The 19,386-nt window shown below is 37.8% G+C and overlaps 1 protein-coding gene across 2 annotated transcripts in view; it reads left to right on the top strand.

Annotated features, from left to right (window-relative positions):
• Calcrl (calcitonin receptor like receptor) overlaps positions 1-19,386 on the top strand; it is a 96,907-nt gene that overhangs the window by 35,516 nt on the left and 42,005 nt on the right. For both annotated transcript variants that reach the window (XM_087648811.1, NM_012717.3), the window contains 4 exon segments: positions 9,687-9,777; positions 9,938-10,069; positions 11,444-11,530; positions 17,461-17,590. In XM_087648811.1, the coding sequence (XP_087504937.1) occupies positions 11,477-11,530; positions 17,461-17,590 (184 nt within the window). In that variant the 5' untranslated portion in view covers positions 9,687-9,777; positions 9,938-10,069; positions 11,444-11,476.

The following is a 19,386-nucleotide window of genomic DNA, read 5'->3' as shown; positions in this document are numbered from 1 at the left end:
TACCAGTCTGCAATCCCATCAACAATGGAGGAGTGTTCCTCTTTCTCCACATCCTCGCCAGCATTTGCTGTCACCTGAGTTTTTGATCTTAGCCATTCTCACTGGTGTGAGGAGAAATCTCAGGGTTGTTTTGATTTGCATTTCCCTTATGACTAAAGATGTTGAACATTTCTTTAGGTGTTTCTCAGCCATTGGGCATTCCTCAGCTGTGAATTCTTTGTTTAGCTCTGAACGCCATTTTTAAATAGGGTTATTCATCTCCCTGCAGTCTAAGTTCTTGAGTTCTTTGTATATTTTGGATATAAGCCCTCTATCTGTTGTAGGATTGGTAAAGAACTTTTCCCAATCTGTTGGTTGCTGTTTTGTCCTAACCACAGTGTCCTTTGCCTTACAGAAGCTTTGCAAAAAGTATTTTCTTAGTCATGGTGACAAAATGGCCTTAAATACTTTCTTTGGAGAGTCAGCTTTACTTTTTGAGTTGGATATTAACATAGTCCACAGACGCACTTTAAGTATGGATCATCTGAGAACATATACTACCCTTTAACAATCACTTGATAGATCCATAGGATTGAAAAATGTTAGCTAAGAATTTTTACCAGGGCATAGAGTATGCTAGGCAAGGAATGATAATCTTTTACTTTGATTTAAAAAATCCTTCTATATCTTGATTATATAATGGAAAGAAATGTACTCACCTCATTTTGTAGGAATTTCATGCTAGTCAACCATAGAGTGAAAACTGAAGCTTTTTTATTCTAAAATCTGTGAAATTTTTACTACAACAACATTCCTCAAAAATGTTTAGAAAACAAAACTTAAAATTCAGTTTTGTATTCACATTGATGAGGAATTTTAGAATCGTAACTGATTTTAAATATGCCAGATTCAAGGTTTCCAATAATGTCACAGACTTCTCTACAATGCATAGTGCTTAGCTGGCTGTCTCTATTTGGACCTGCACTTTATATATGGTAAATGTTCTGATACCGTACCCTGCCTGTTGGGTAGCTCCAGTGGAAAAGACGTGCTGTTCCGGTAATTCTACTAGAAGGAAGGATTCTGACTGTGTAACTCTGACAATATAACCTATGCCTCACGTAGCCTAAATCAGAAGTTCGGCTTGCCTGACCAGAGTTCAGTCACATCTTACTTCAATTAATTCTTTCCCCATCAGCTGTAAAGAGTGTTCAATCAAGCACAGAGTTACATTTTTTTTTAAAGCTCCCTCCCACCTTTTACTAATCAGGCTGATATTGGCCACTTGCCTTTTCAAATAAAAAGAGTGTGGCTAAAATTACCGGAAAATGGCTAATTATGCCCACGATGGAAAAACTATTCTCATGAGTAAATACTCCAGAGTGTAAAATGAAATCCCAGACCCAATCACAATGAATCTCTCCAACAGCTATTCAGCTGTCCTGCCTGGAATGCTCTTCAGATAAGCAAGTCAGCCGCTGAAGTTCTTTGGCTTCTGTTCGAGCACAGTGTCATTAAGGCTATTCCAGCGCACCTTGGAGTTAACTTAGGAGGCTCCACATCCACCTTCTTTTTAAAGTTGGAATGCTGGGTCTGTATTTTTTATGATACGACCGTTTGAATATATTGTATACGAAAATTGGCTAGAGCTTCAGTTTACTTAGGCTCACTCTTGTCTGTCCCAATGCTCCATTTTAATCGTCAGATTCAAACTTAAGAGTCTTGCACTACTAGCGATTGGAGACCCAAGGAGAATATTCCTAAGACATTAAAAAAACAAATAGACAAAACCACTGTCAGGAGATTTGTTTTCAGATTTTAGGGATATATTTCTTTTTTAAATGATTTGTTTATTTATACTCTGTCTGTCTGTCTGTCTATCTGTCTGTCTGTCTGTCTGTCTGTCTGAGTTTATGATTCTCATGTGCATACAGGTGCCCAAGGAGGCTAGAGGGCATTAGCTATGCTGGGACTGGAGTAACAGGTGTTTGTGGGTGCTGGAAACCAAACCTAGGAACTCTGCAAGAATAGCAAGTGTTCCTTTGGAAAATAATATTATGAATGATTTGATCCATACAATACGTTTGAATATTCAGTTTTCTTCTTCAGTCTCTTTTCAGATCCACCCCATCTCCTTACCCATTTAATTTTTTCTTCCCTTCCTCCCTCTTTCTCTCTCATCTTCCCTGTCTCCCAATTGAGTCCAGTTGGTGTTTCTCAAATACTACTATGGGGCCAACCCTCGAGTGAGGTCAACCTAACAGGGTCACACCTTTAAAGAAACCCTTTCTTCTTCCAGAAACTGTCAATTGCCAAGAGCTACTGAGAGAGACTGCTTGCCCGGTTCTCCCTATTCCATGCTGGAATTCTGTTAGCTTGAGAGTGTGGAGGTCCCGTGAGGACTGTCACACTTACCCTGAGATCACATGGTGACCTGCCCTGTTTGCTGATGTCATTCACCTCTTCTGGCCCTTCAGTTTCCCTGCCTGTGACTTCTTTACAACCCTTCAGGCATAACAGTAGGGTTGTGGTGCAAATAGTTCGTTCAAGTTGAGTATTCCAGTCTCTCATTCTTTGCTTGTTGACTAATTGTGGGTCTGTATAATAATTGTCATTCATTGCAGAAAGAGTTCTCCTGATGAGGGCTGAGAGATATAATATATCGTTATAAAGATAAGAACTTGGGAAGGGGGTAAAGTGTATTCTGTGTCCGTTTAGCAGAATAATAGTATTATATCATTTCCTAAACAGTCACGAAATTTTAGCCCAGTTTGTACCAGGCCTGAGTTTGCTAAGACTGTACTAGTGGGTGTGTTTTGCCAGGACAGTATTCTTGTAGCTCACAGGATTCACAGCTGGTAAGATTGATCATTTCTCGTATGCTGGCGTGATTCCCAGAGGTAGGAGAGCTAGACAGTTGGTGTGAAACTTCCATGTCAGTAGCAGATTGATGTCTCTGTGTGTCACTCAGGCATGTACTGTCTCCATCAGTAGGGTCTTACATCATATCCGGAGGGTAATCAAGAGCGATGACAGTAGGCTGTTAAAGTCTTTGAGATCCCACTAACTTTTCTATTTGATTTGTCTTAACCCCGTACAGGCTATCTTGGGCCAGGTTCAGTTATAACAGTAAAACCTTAGACTATCATGTCTCTCTATCAATGACTATATTGTACATAAAATAAATTGGTAAATTATAATAATAATTTTACGGTAAAGATTTGAGTTTTGTCAAAAAAGTAATGATGATAAAAGAAAAAATAATTATGCTTTGAGACATTTATATTAGCATTTTCCCTCTAAAATAGGTTTTTTAAGACTGTAAGAAAGGGATTCTAACCTGTAGGGAGGATGGAGGAGAAAGTTTATCTCGTGTTGACAGAGGAGAATTGGCTTGTCTGATGCACCACAAGCAGGGAATGCATGTGCTAGCTAAGACATAACTGATCTCTGCTAAGCCTTAGTGTAGGATATTAGAGCATCCAGATATGTGTGGGAAACGAAGCTTCTGTTGGCCAGCTCTGTAGTGACTGGAGAAATAAACAAAGACAAAGAATATGGCTCTGGGCCTAAAATAACTCAGGATATTTAAGAAGCAGAGGAATTGAAGTCGAAGGCTATTTTTTTTTCTTAGAGTGTACAAACTCTTTCAATATTAGGAGTAGGCAACACAACCAAAATTAGCAAATTATTGTAACAAAACAAATGTAAAGTATATATACACACATATGTGTGAATAATAATAGACTGAGAAAATTGAGCAAGCTTGCAGGTAGCATGCAAACATTTGCATTTTCATGTCCTGAAAAATCATATTGATCTATCTATCTATCTATCTATCTATCTATCTATCTATCTATCTTTCTATCTATATGCACATACATATGAGTTAGCCTACATAGTGTTAAGGATATGTATATGTATCAAAATGTACATGTAACAAAATATAAAGTTATCCTGCAATAAACCAAGAGCAGGGTCCTCTTCAAAACTCATGAACTTTATAGAGATGGAAAAGGTTCTTTCAGAAGCAAACACATGGCAGGTTTGAAAATTAAAATCAGAAGGGTACATTATATAATGTAGCAACTGGCTAGCCAGCTGTGTTTCAAGTAACTTCTGTTTTTATTTATTTTTTTATTGAGCACTGAGAGTCAAACCTAGTGTCTTGCACAAGCTCGGCAAGTTCTCTATTACTTACTCGATCTCTTCAACCCTAGACAGCTGGGTTTTAATACATATTTGCATTTGAAGGTACTTTTTGTTTCTCAAAGTTCTTTCTGTGATGAAATAATTACTTGAAAATTTGATGGTTGGCGAGGCAAGTGGACAGAATATTTAGAAACGGGAATGTATTTGTTCTACTTGTACTTAAGGAAAACTGCTTTGAAAGAGAACCAAATTTTCCAGCCTTTTTAACTTGGAGAAGGGAAAAGAAATCATTCATAAACAATCCTTGAGACTGCAAGCTAGAATGGGAAAATGTGAGTGAGTACTCCCAGTGCCATTGTGGTTACAGTCTCAGTTGAGAGTAGATGGTAGCTTCTTCAAATCTGACAAATGTCTTTCAGACAAACCACAGGACACTTGTGGACTCTGGGAGCAGACTGCTTACTTTGAACCCCCTTCCCTGACTTGCTCTCTCCCCAAATATGAAAGAAAACTGCCTACTTTGTTTCACTACGACTCATTCAGTTGTCAGTAAATAATTTAAGATCTGAAAGATCACTTGCTTAAGAGCGCTAGTTGATTAATATGGGATGCATTTTAATAAAAACATGCATTTAAATGGGTTAGATGTAAACAAATGCTTGCAGGACGAGCCAGTCAGAGGAAGTGATGGATGTCAAATAAAGGGACACAAGTAAATGTACTTCCCCTGGGAATCAACTTAAAAACTCCATCTACCAACATGAGGCGCAATCTAGGTTGATTTTCAGTTACATTTGCCATGGCGCTGTCTACTTACCCACCCATGGTCCACCTGTGAGTGACTAAAAGATCCAAAAGGAGCGATCCCTCCATTCCCCCAGTCATTGCTTGTGGCCGTTGTCAGGGAAACTCAGACGAGCTCTTGTAAGAGCAGGTGACAGCCATGCGTTGAATCACTCCGTAGACTGGATACCGTTGAGTCTTGTGGAGAGAGCAAGTGTCTGCTATGGGATGGAGGATTACCACACAAACTTGCTAAGACTGGGGCGATCCCTTTGCTCCACTGGTTGGGAATGAGGTACTCGGGCGGAAAGCACAACCTTGTCCCTAGGAGCACGCTTTCCCGATCCCTAAGGGATGGAGTGATGAGGGGAAGCTTTACAGGTGGAGTCGTTTGCTCTGGGACTATTTCTTTGGTTATAGTGGCCAAGATGACTTGGCAACTACTGAGATAAGTCTCACCAAGATGAGTTTTTAGAGCTCCGAATTTGAAATGTAGCAGATAACAACAAAAATGAGAGCAGTGCTGGGTAGAATGTTGTGTTTGGGGAATCGCCAAACATGATTTTGAAGCACTTAGCCTTGAAGGCTTTAGCCCCAGGACGTAATGAAAGAAATTTGATCTCGCTTCGTGTGTAATTCATCAAAGCACTGTTTTGTTAAACCAGTCTGTTTCCCAAACAGAATAATATTTATTTATATTCTGACTCATATATATTTTTACATACATTCAGATGACTATGAGCTGGTCATCTTTTAAACATAGCTCCCAGTGTATTAAATTTGCTTCATCTAGATGCATTGCAGACTTCGTAGGCTATTGCTTGCTCAGCATCCTGGCATCTGCAGTTTGGAAGACTAATGATCTTATTTTGTAAGAAAGTAGTGACACTCATATAAGTATTCTAACGTCAGAATTTCATTGTCAGCGGTTCTCAGCCTTCCTAATGTTGCAACCCTTTCATATGTTCCTCATGTTTTGGTGACCCCAACCTTTACTAAACTTTTACTATAAAATTATTTCATTGCTTCTTCATAAATATAATCGTGCTACTGTTGTGAATTGTAATGTAAATGATTTCTGATAGGACCTCATATCAGATATATACAGGTTGAGAACCACTGGTATAACCTCGTAATAGAAAGCCTTCTAAGGGCGAATGCCAGCAGCAAACCACTGAACTGAGAATAGGTCCCCCGTTGAAGGAATCAGAGAAAGAACTGGAAGAGCTTGAAGGTGCTCGAGACCCCAAAAGTACAACAATGTCAAGCAACCAGAGCTTCCAGGGACTAAGCCACTACCTAAAGACTATACATGGACTGACCCTGGACTCTGTCCCCATAGGTAGCAATGAATATCCTAGTAAGAGCACCAGTGGAAGGGGAAGCCCTGGGTCCTGCTAAGACTGAACCCCCAGTGAACTAGACTATGCGGGGAGGGTGGCAATGGGGGGAGGTTTGGGAGGGGAACACCCACAAGGAAGGGGAGGGGGGAGGGTGATGTCTGTCCGGAAACCGGGAAAGGGAATAACACTTGAAATGTATATAAGAAATACTCAAGATAATAAAAAAAAATAAAATAAAAAAGAAAACGAAAAAAAAAAAAAGAAAGCCTTCTAAGATAAGAAATAATAATTCCCATTTAGGGTAAGAATCCTTGAGAGTAGCTTTTGTTTTCTAAAATATTTTCTTGGTTAATTCATTCATTCATTTATGTATTCAGTAAATATTTATGAGCTTCCAGTCAGAAAAGTGCACCGATGACTCAGATGAGGTTTCTGTCCTTGAAGAGGCAAAAGAGAGGAGACTAGAGAACTTACAGTAGGAATACACTACAACAAGAGATTGTTAAAAAAAATTAAACTTTTATCTCCGAGAACTTTTTGCAAGTCTAGTATTTTAAATTTATATAAATAAAAAATTCAGTTATATTATTCAATGTTCCAATAATCCTAGATAAATTAGTGTGAGGTTTGAGAACAAATTATAAACAAATGAGCAAAGAACATCTAAAAATTATTCTTTGCTTTAAAATAGAATTTATTTTAAACCTTTTCTGATCTTCCAGATAATCAATTCAAATTCAGTTATAAACAATTTATAACAGCGGACATTTGAAGCCTGCTATATACTTATCTGTGTTGAGGTGACTAGAGTTGCTCGTGCATACCATGCATGTGTGTATGTGTGCACACAAGTAGGGGTAAAATTGGCAAGGGTTCCAAAGGAATTTGCTACATTTGTATTCTATACTAAAGGACAGACTAGAGGTATCAGAGAATGAATAGACAGAATTGTGAGCTATTATTTTTATGAAGAGTAGCCAATCAGAGGCAAAACCTTAAACCACTAGCCTCTCATTTAGCTTTGTAACCTTTATTTAGTGTTTTATATTCATTTATTAATGTGTGTTTATGTGGTGGGGGAAGGCTTGTGTATGGCACATGTATGGAGACTGGAGGACTATTGGCAGTGGTTTATTCTTGCCCTTTTTCCTGTGGGTCATCAGTTCATTTGGGGTCATCAGTTCCTCTGGCTTGGTGGAAAGCTCCTTTGCCTTCTCAGCCGTGCTTCTGGCCTTCTTTCAGCTTTTTTTTTTTTTTTTTTTTTAGAAAAAGATTCTTTAATACTTAATTACTTCAGATGCTATGCAACCACCAAAGATAGAGGTTTGCAAATAGAATTTTTACTCATAATTTATTTACTTCTAGTCTTACTTACATTTAAATATTAAGCAGAAAAAGAGTCTTTCCATTGTTTGAATGATGAAATGCAAAATTAATCATAATTAATAATGTGACACTGGTGAACTAATGAAGTAAAAGTAAGATATGCTCACCAAGTGTTGAGATGTAAGTGATTGTATGTGCAGTATCTATAGTTAGCTCATATTACATACAATACATAAACATTGACATCTCTGCTTTTACATCAGGTAATAACAGCAATACAGTAAGGCTGGAAGCGGGTCATAGGTCAGACTGCCAGGGCTCCAGTGAATCATTAACTCAGTAACAATTCCAGGAAACGTGGAGTGCCCCGTACTGTCCCCAGCTCCAGATGAAACAAGCTACTTTGTGATGGATGTTACGCTGCTGTAATTTTACTGTCCTTAACCAAGACCCATGATAAGAAAAACCTACCTGGGCCTTGGCCTTCCTGTAATACAAAGCATGTATCCCCCTCACCCTGGAAAATGACTTCCTTCTGTTTATTTTAAATTTTATCTTAATTTTTTTGATTCTGAATGATAATTGAAGTTTCACTGACAAGATTAGAAAGCCACACTCAATGAACAATGATTGAAAGCACTTATAAAGCCACACAAAGATATGAATACAGAAAAATCTACTCAAGTTATAGATACCCAAGGAAAATATGTTAACAAACCAATAAACACATGTAAATTCATATTCAAGACAAAATTTTTGATTTTTTTTTTTGAGACAGGGTCTCACTATACAGCCCTGTTTGGCTTCAAACTATCTATGTTACCAGGTTGGCTTTGAGCTCAGAGAAATCTGCCTGCCTCTGCCTCCAGAATCCTGGGATTAAAAGCATGTACAACTAGGCTTGGAAATGTTTTCCTTGAAAATATAACAACTTTGAAGATTATTTACTCATAGGAAATCTGAAAGTGTCAAGGCCAACTGTGTTTTCTCTATAATTTATATTGAAACGTTTCATTCAGTGACTAACATATTCAAATGCATTATAAACAAAAAATTGTACATTTACACAAGGAGTACTGCTCAGCTATTAAGAACATTGACATTGTGAAATTTTCAGGCATGGATGGAACTAGAAAAGGTTATTCTGAGTATGGAACTCAGACCCAGAAAGACAAACATGAAATATACTCATTTATAAGTGGATATTAGTCATAAAGTACAGGATAGCCATGCTATAGTCCACAGACCCAAAGAGGCTAAGTGGCAGGTAAGGCCCAAGGGAGGATGCTTGAATCTCTCTAAGAAGGGGAAAATAAAATAGATTTTATATGCCAAGGCGGGTTGATATGCATGGGAAGTCTCCCCTCCTCTGTGGAGAAAGGGAGAGGGGTGTAGAAGGATGAGGGTGAGAGGGAGGGGACTTGGAGAAGAGGAGGGAACTGAAGTTCTGATCTTGATATAAAGTTAATTAATTAATAGAAAAATAAAAAAATACACCTGTTCAATGAATATGCAATGTATTGATTGAAAAAATTAATCTCATCAGTAACCAGCCTTTTTAGCCCAATGCTAAGTCATAAATTTGTACTCATGTTTCTTCTTCCTTGAGTAGCTCTGACTTCTGGACAGATCAGCTCAGCTGTATCACATAATCAAGTACTAATTGATTCACACAGGCAGTTCCATTATTATGAAAAACCACAGTACTTGATAAAATGTCTTTGTACAAAAAGAAGTAACTCTTACTCAGCAAACAGGCTACTAATTCAACAGGACTACGAAAAATTGTTGTGAAATTAAGTGCTATGTACAGTAAATTATTTTAAAAATATCAGTATTTTTAAAAATAAAATACAGAGATAGATAAAATAAACGTGTATCCTTCCTGGTGATGTGTGTGTGTGTGAGAGAGAGAGAGTCTAAAAATCAGGTTTTTAAAGACTATCTTTTTCAGTATCATTTCTGTAGCTCATTGAAAATTAGAATAGCTCAAGAATGTCTAATCTCAGTAGAGATATTACTTAGAAAACTTCAGTTTCCTATGGAAATAATTTTGTCTTGTTAACATCATATTAAATTATTTTAAATCGATCCATATTTTAGGTCATGACCCTTGTAATTAAGAAATTCTCGAAGACAATATTGAGCATGATTCAGGAGAAAATGTGATTTGAGTCTGGAGACAATTGTGCATGTGAGTATTTGGAAATTAGATTTTCCAGGGGTGAAATGTAATTAATAACGAAAACAGCAACTTGTTAATTACTAAATTGCAGAAAAGTTGGTTGGTAGTTTTCAATCTAGCACACTAGTTTTTAAGATGTGTGATTAATAGAGCCCTTCCTGATTTTCAGGTATATTTTTCTTAAGATCTTAAAAAGAAAGAGAAAACAAATCCAGGGTTGTCGGTCACTGATTGATAGAAGAGAAAACAATATTCAGACGATTGCTTATGATTGACAAGAGCAGCTGCGGCCGCTACCCAGGTGAGTCACTGTGGGCAACCAGTGGAGCACATTCAATGTTACGGGCAGTGGAGTGTGTGTCCTCAATGCATGTCATAAAAACCCAGAAAACATGGGGTCATGTGGAAAAGGGCTTTCTAATTTTATTCTGAAAGTAGCCATGCTTTGTTTCCTAACAGAATTCAATCCAAGTTCATTGTTCAATGGAAAGTGTATACTGAAGATTTTTTTCGTTTTCTTTGAAAAGTCATCGCTACATGTTAATTCAAATGTGTATTGCATTCAGTGGTTATATCATGATAACCCAGGTGGATAAAACTAGTGTGTTAGGGTATATTAGGAAGTAAGTCCCACAGAGTCTGTTTTTTAGCATTTAGTTGCCAGATGGTGTTTGAGAGGCCATTTTTACCAGCTTAGAACGTGATCTAATATTAGATTAACATATGCATAGTATTGTTTCTCCCCAAACCCTTATTTCAATCATGTAGAAGGCTTTGAGAATCTTTTCATTTCCTGATTAATTTCTGTATTAATTACTTTTCTTACTGTTTTAACAAAATACCTGTCAGGAAACAAAAGTAAGGAGGAGGATTTACCTTTGCTCAAGTTTAAATGTTTAGGCCGTGCTGTCAAAGAAAGCAACACAGTACGGATTTGAACCATGTGATCGCTCTGGGTCTACAAGAAGGAGACTGCAATGGCTGCTCCTATTCAGCTTACTTTGTCTTTTTTATTTAGTTCATGATCCCAGGCCACAGAATGCTGCTGTCTACAGTTATGTAGGTCTTCCCATATCAACTAACCCCATCAGATGATCCCTCACACTCACACCCAGGGACTAACTTAACATGGATAGTTCCTCGCAGATGGGTCTCCTAGGTGGATGGAAATCAGTTCACTATAATCAGTATTAATACAAGTTTAATCACATTTTCTACATTGAAAAATTGAAAGGACATTTTTATGTTGTCTGAGAACAATTTCCTTCCTTAAGTTGGAGTCGGAAAGTTACAGAGAAGTACTTATAAGAAATAAACATAAATTATATATATGTGTATATATATATAATAAAATCGAAAAGACAGTCATGTCAAGCCATTTATGTTTGGAGTTAAATAATTGTATTCTAATTTCAGTAAAGGCAAAGAAAGCGAGTTACTTTCTAATTACATAAAAAATACATGTGTCAAATGTTCTATTTGTAAGTCAAATTAAACTAGATTGTATTTCATTAAACTCTATTATACTTTAGGTCATGATGTTGTCAATATTCGTAACACATTTGACTACTAAACAAATTTTTAGAATTCGTATAAGGTTATAACAGATATTTTCTTTTGAAGGATATGTCAATTTCATGATTATTGAACTTTATTTCTTTCATTTTTATTATAGCTTGAACATATCGCACACTTCAGTTGGACTCTAATGATGGATAAAAAGTGTACACTATGTTTTCTGTTTCTCTTGCTTCTTAATATGGTAAGCATTCACCCTACATTTTCATTTCATTAGTTATGACTGTTTTACTTCCAACATGCATCTAGTTGATAAAAGTTAATGTATACAAGTTAAAGTAATAATTAGGTGAGTAAGTTGACTTCATTTTTATATCCAATCAACACAGCAATAATCTACTTTCTTTTAGTAATGTTTTTATACTTTGAATTTTTATCACCAATATGGTTTCTTGAGTCCTTGGAAGGAGGGATATCAGTGGATTCAAACTTGCAAAACTCAAAAGTGGTAAAGTTGGAAAAATACTGGAATGACACTTTATAGCAGCACAAATATATACGCAGAACATAGAATATGTTTACAGGGACACATGGATTCAGAATTATATCTTTGAAAAAATCATTATTCTAGTCTTTAACATTTTTCTTTTGCTCCACCGATTGACTAGCATTTATCGATTGAAAATAACTAGGAGACATGTACTGCATTTTGTATTGGTTTACTCATTCATTAATAGATCACTCATTCAAATAGATCTTGGTGCTAAATTTGGGGCAAGTATGTCTCCATTTGTGTGCGCGCATCCGTGGGCAGCTGTACATGCATGTGTCAGAGATGTGTAGCCAGGGGTAAAGCCAGAGGACTCATCAAGCCCAAAGAGCCACACGCCTCACAGTTTACATCTTGGTTGTAGTTTTGTTTCTCTTCATCTTTTTTTCTGCATTGAATTGAAGCAATCAACATTGCTCTTCTCCTTATATATACAAGAAACCCAGAGACATAATCTCGTCTCATTCTGGGTGCCAGCACAGAATTTTCCTGTGGTGTTTCCAAGCAAAACCCTCAAAAAGATTCAAATAAAGGAATTAGAAAAAAGTACTGAAAACTTAAATGAGCAAAAATACAATACTACATTTCTGTGAGTATACGCAGTGGAAAACACCTTCGAGTCTAGACGCTGCCCAATGTCTGCACGTATAAGATGTTATCTTGGGTAACTGACTAGACTTCAATAGACAGAACTGTTCCTTCAGCCAGCTCCCCTGTGAAGTGTGCCAGCCAGGTACATGAGTCGCCGTGAGCTCTCTGCAGGCAATACTGTAGCATTTTTACCAGTTAGCATCGTGTAATGTAAGGAACTGTGACCCCTCCCCTTGAATTCATTCATGGACAGTATGTAAATGTATTTGGAATTATTATTACTTTGCTTAATTTCTAATAAAACCTTCTCAGAAAATGTTTTTTTTTCTAATATTGTCCTGGGATTGTCACCTGCTTGCTTACCCTACACGAGACACTAGGTTCAACCCACAACATTAAAGAATAAAACCAAATGACTTCAAACTAGTTTTGATGTTCTAGAATTTCATTTATCACTTTCCAGGGTGACTACTTTCTAAGTCTCTCAGGAAATTCAAGCCTACCAGACAATAAGTCAACATTAATGCTAATGAGACAACGGGATGCCACCCAGTGTAGAAATTATTATTTTGATATTACAAACGTAGAAAATTTGGTTATTCCCACGTGGTCAGTACTCTCTGATATCTGGATACCATTTTCTTTTCTTTTTTAAAAAAAATTTCTTTCTTGACCATAGAAAGAATCAACAGAACCAAAAGTTGGTTCTTTGAGAAAATCAACAAGATAGATAAACCCTTAGCCAGACTAACGAGAGGACACAGAGAGTGCGTCCAAATTAACAAAATCAGAAATGAAAAGGGAGACATAACTACAGATTCAGAGGAAATTCAAAAAATCATCAGATCTTACTATAAAAACCTATATTCAACAAAATTTGAAAATCTTCAGGAAATGGACAATTTCCTAGACAGATACCAGGTATCGAAGTTAAATCAGGAACAGATAAACCAGTTAAACAACCCCATAACTCCTAAGGAAATAGAAGCAGTCATTAAAGGTCTCCCAACCAAAAAGAGCCCAGGTCCAGACGGGTTTAGTGCAGAATTCTTTCAAACCTTCATAGAAGACCTCATACCAATATTATCCAAACTATTCCACAAAATTGAAACAGATGGAGCCCTACCGAATTCCTTCTACGAAGCCACAATTACTCTTATACCTAAACCACACAAAGACACAACAAAGAAAGAGAACTTCAGACCAATTTCCCTTATGAATATCGATGCAAAAATACTCAATAAAATTCTGGCAAACCGAATTCAAGAGCACATCAAAACAATCATCCACCATGATCAAGTAGGCTTCATCCCAGGCATGCAGGGATGGTTTAATATACGGAAAACCATCAACGTGATCCATTATATAAACAAACTGAAAGAACAGAACCACATGATCATTTCATTAGATGCTGAGAAAGCATTTGACAAAATTCAACACCCCTTCATGATAAAAGTCCTGGAAAGAATAGGAATTCAAGGCCCATACCTAAACATAGTAAAAGCCATATACAGCAAACCAGTTGCTAACATTAAACTAAATGGAGAGAAACTTGAAGCAATCCCACTAAAATCAGGGACTAGACAAGGCTGCCCACTCTCTCCCTACTTATTCAATATAGTTCTTGAAGTTCTAGCCAGAGCAATCAGACAACAAAAGGAGATCAAGGGGATACAGATCGGAAAAGAAGAGGTCAAAATATCACTATTTGCAGATGACATGATAGTATATTTAAGTGATCCCAAAAGTTCCACCAGAGAACTACTAAAGCTGATAAACAACTTCAGCAAAGTGGCTGGGTATAAAATTAACTCAAATAAATCAGTTGCCTTCCTCTATACAAAAGAGAAACAAGCCGAGAAAGAAATTAGGGAAACGACACCCTTCATAATAGACCCAAATAATATAAAGTACCTCGGTGTGACTTTAACCAAGCAAGTAAAAGATCTGTACAATAAGAACTTCAAGACACTGAGGAAAGAAATTGAAGAAGACCTCAGAAGATGGAAAGATCTCCCATGCTCATGGATTGGCAGGATTAATATAGTAAAAATGGCCATTTTACCAAAAGCAATCTACAGATTCAATGCAATCCCCATCAAAATACCAATCCAATTCTTCAAAGAGTTAGACAGAACAATTTGCAAATTCATCTGGAATAACAAAAAACCCAGGATAGCTAAAGCTATCCTCAACAATAAAAGGACTTCAGGGGGAATCACTATCCCTGAACTCAAGCAGTATTACAGAGCAATAGTGATAAAAACTGCATGGTATTGGTACAGAGACAGACAGATAGACCAATGGAATAGAATTGAAGACCCAGAAATGAACCCACACACCTATGGTCACTTGATTTTTGACAAAGGAGCCAAAACCATCCAATGGAAAAAAGATAGCATTTTCAGCAAATGGTGCTGGTTCAACTGGAGGTCAACATGTAGAAGAATGCAGATCGATCCATGCTTATCACCCTGTACAAAGCTTAAGTCCAAGTGGATCAAGGACCTCCACATCAAACCAGACACACTCAAACTAATAGAAGAAAAACTAGGGAAGCATCTGGAACACATGGGCACTGGAAAAAATTTCCTGAACAAAACACCAATGGCTTATGCTCTAAGATCAAGAATCGACAAATGGGATCTCATAAAACTGCAAAGCTTCTGTAAGGCAAAGGACACTGTGGTTAGGACAAAACGGCAACCAACAGATTGGGAAAAGATCTTTACCAATACTACAACAGATAGAGGCCTTATATCCAAAATATACAAAGAACTCAAGAAGTTAGACCACAGGGAAACAAATAACCCTATTAAAAAATGGGGTTCAGAGCTAAACAAAGAATTCACAGCTGAGGAATGCCGAATGGCTGAGAAACACCTAAAGAAATGTTCAACATCTTTAGTCATAAGGGAAATGCAATCAAAACAACCCTGAGATTTCATCTCACGCCAGTGAGAATAGCTAAGATCAAAAACTCGGGTGACAGCAAATGCTGGCGAGGATGTGGAGAAAGAGGAACACTCCTCCATTGTTGGTGGGGTTGCAGACTGGTACAACCATTCTGGAAATCAGTCTGGAGGTTCCTCAGAAAATTGGACAGTGAACTGCCTGAGGATCCAGCAATACCTCTCTTGGGCATATACCCAAAAGATGCCTCAACATATAAAAGAGACACGTGCTCCACTATGTTCATCGCAGCCTTATTTATAATAGCCAGAAAATGGAAAGAACCCAGATGCCCTTCAACAGAGGAATGGATACAGAAAATGTGGTACATCTACACAATGGAATATTACTCAGCTATCAAAAACAACGAGTTTATGAAATTCGTAGGCAAATGGTTGGAACTGGAAAATATCATCCTGAGTGAGCTAACCCAATCACAGAAAGACATACATGGTATGCACTCATTGATAAGTGGCTATTAGCCCAAATGCTTGAATTACCCTAGATCCCTAGAACAAACGAAACTCAAGACAGATGATCAAAATGTGAATGCTTCACTCCTTCTTTAAATGAGGAAAAAGAATACCCTTGGCAGGGAAGGGAGAGGCAAAGATTAAAACAGAGACTGAAGGAATACCCATTCAGAGCCTGCCCCACATTTGGCCCATACATATACAGCCACCCTATTAGACAAGATGGATGAAGCAAAGAAGTGCAGACCGACAGGAGCCGGATGTAGATCGCTCCTGAGAGACACAGCCAGAATACAGCAAATACAGAGGCGAATGCCAGCAGCAAACCACTGAACTGAGAATAGGTCCCCTATTGAAGGAATCAGAGAAAGAACTGGAAGAGCTTGAAGGGGCTCGAGACCCCAAAAGTACAACAATGCCAAGCAACCAGAGCTTCCAGGGACTAAGCCACTACCTAAAGAGTATACATGGACTGACCCTGGACTCTGACCCCATAGGTAGCAATGAATATCCTAGTAAGAGCACCAGTGGAAGGGGAAGCCCTGGGTCCTGCTAAGACTGAACCCCCAGTGAACTAGTCTATGGGGGGAGGGTGGCAATGGGGCGAGGGTTGGGAGGGGAACACCCATAAGGAAGGGGAGGGGGGAGGGAGATGTTTGCCCGGAAACCGGGAAAGGGAATAACACTTGAAATGTATATAAGAAATACTCAAGTTAATAAAAAAAAATTCTTTCTTTTTTTATTTTATTTTTTTTCTTTAACTTGAGTATTTCTTATTTACATTTCAAGTGTTATTCCCCTTCCCGGTTTCCGGGCAAACATCCCCCTAACCCCTCCCCCTCCCCTTCTTTATGGGTGTTCCCCTCCCCATCCTCCCCCTATTACCGCCCTCCCCCCAACAATCACGATCACTGGGGGGTCAGTCTTAGCAGGACCAAGGGCTTCCCCTTCCCCTGGTGCTCTTACTAGGATATTCATTGCTACCTATGCGGACAGAGTCCAGGGTCAGTCCATGTATAGTCTTTAGGTAGTGGCTTAGTCCCTGGAAGCTCTGGTTGGTTGGCATTGTTGTTCATATGGGGTCTCGAGCCCCTTCAAGCTCTTCCAGTTCTTTCTCTGATTCCTTCAACGGGGGTCCTATTCTCAGTTCAGTGGTTTGCTGCTGGCATTCGCCTCTGTATTTGCTGTATTCTGGCTGTGTCTCTCAGGAGAGATCTACTGGATACCATTTTCTACTGCTTTATTCTGTAAGAGTCTTGGAAGTAGTGGCGCATAGCTTAGCGACATTGAAAGAGAAGGTAAACCACCAGGGGACTCTAGATATAACGGTTTGCATTTTCAAGCAAATGTTTAGGCTGTGTTGTTGTCAGCCAAGTACAGGCTTTGGAGAGCAACGAGCCTGGAAGTGCTGTCATTGGCAGTGCCGGAAGGCTGTTTGAAACCGGACACCTTAAGAGTTTAGACTATGAAATTGGCAAGCACTACTCATTGGGGGATTTCCTCACGAGAGTCATTTTGTATCCAAGCACCACTTCTCTTGCTTTTTCCCACCAGGCTTCTAACAAAGATTTGCACCATTCTAAAGCCATCATTGCTTTTCTCCTTTAGGCTCTCATCGCAGCAGAGTCGGAAGAAGGCGCGAACCAAACAGACTTGGGAGTCACTAGGAACAAGATCATGACGGCTCAGTATGAATGTTACCAAAAGATCATGCAGGATCCCATTCAACAAGGAGAAGGTAGCTGCAACTAACACTAGATGAACTTAATTAAAAGAAAACTATCCATGTGGCTTCTTTACATCTACTAATAAAAGTTAACTTTTTTGTTTGTTTTCTGGTTTATGTACGAATTTTATTATGTATTTGGGAAGTGTGTTTTATGACATAATCCAACTTATTCTTTTCAGTAAAATTTTACAAAATACTTTATCCCCTGAATTTTGCAGAATGATGTAAAATATTCAAAATACTAACAGATATTAATACCAAAACAAGACAAGTCAATAACTATTGACCATCGGTTCATGTAATTTATGTTTGTCTTTTTAAAAATACTTTGCCTTACCACTTGCATGTGCTGCATACCAATTCTGTTAACTGGCATCATTTTATTTCATATTATTGTTTTAAAACTATTGAACTAACTCTTTGCAAATGATCTAGATAAAGGTTTAAGTACTAAAATATAATGTTGAACGAAAGGAAAATATTTTCATAAGAAACAGCTCTGTGGTAAAAGAGTTCAGGATCACCCTTATTTTATCTCAGAACTTCACAATGCATTCTGCAATTTGTAAAAAATACTTTAAAGTAGACTAAATAGTTTTAAAAAACATTGTGTTTCTGAAATCCATCTGAACAAAGATATCTATCTCTCTCTGAGACCTTAGAACATAATCAAAAAATAGACCTTGTGGTGCATCACGCTACCCATGCTGAGGTGAACTCCACACAGACTTTCATAATGGCAACTTGGACATGTATAATATGATTTCTGAGGCAAGAAGAATGTTCTTCTATAGATCACAAAACTTATTTTCCCAGCCATATGCAGTGGGAAACATTTTAAATTTATTTAAGATGATAGGAAAGAAAGCTATGGTTGTCTTAGTAGCTTTTTAAAGGTTTGTAATTATTTAGAGGTTTTGGATACCAGAATTATTATTATGGCTCCATAATAATAATGATAAAATGATCACAAGATTTTTGTACAGATACATGATTATTAACAAATATTTCATGTAGCAGTCGATATTCTACTTAATTTTGGTGACTCATAGATTGTTATAGACTGTTATAGATTTTTGATTAGATATTTTTAGAACATTGATGAGTTAATTTTGTTATATGTATATATTACAATGTGTATACATATATATGTACTATATTACAAAAGCTTCTTTATCCTCACCTTGATGAAAACATAAAATGTTTACAGTTAAAATGTTAAAATAGTAACACTGTCTAGAAGGTATTTGTTTCAGAAAATGCTCAAACACTTTCCTTAAGAATACAGTTTCTGGCCTACTGTGGTGGCGAACAACTTTAGTACTAGCACTTGTGAGGCAAAGACAGGTTTATCTCTGTGAGTTTAGGGCTAGCCTGCTCTATAGAGTGAATTCTAAGACAATCAGGGCTATACAAAGAAACCCTGTCTTGAAAAAGCAAAACCAAACCAAGCAACCAACCAAACAACCAATGGGGGGGGAGAGAGAGAGAGAGAGAGAGAGAGAGAGAGAGCGAGAGAGAGAGAGAGAGAGAGAGAGAGAGAGAGAGAGAGAGATAGGTAGAGGGAGGGAGGGGAAGAGGGACAGGGATAGGGACAGGGAGAAAGGGAGAGGGACAGGGACAGGGAGAGAGAAACAGGGAGAGGGAGAGGGAGAGGGAGAGGGAGAGACAGAGACAGAGACAGAGACAGAGAAAGAAAAAAAAGAATACAGTTTCTAAAACAAAATATGCTTTACTTTTTGTTTTAAAAACTTAAGTACAGGGACACTAATTAACATCTGCTTCATGGTTAAATACAATCACCA

The sequence above is a fragment of the Rattus norvegicus genome, chromosome 3 (assembly GCF_021556685.1).
Source record: "Rattus norvegicus strain SHRSP/BbbUtx chromosome 3, alternate assembly SHRSP_T2T, whole genome shotgun sequence".
In the NCBI taxonomy this organism is placed as follows: Eukaryota; Metazoa; Chordata; class Mammalia; order Rodentia; family Muridae; genus Rattus; species Rattus norvegicus.
The sequence above is the reverse complement of the archived record's forward strand: the minus strand, read 5'-3'. Positions and strand labels throughout refer to the sequence as shown.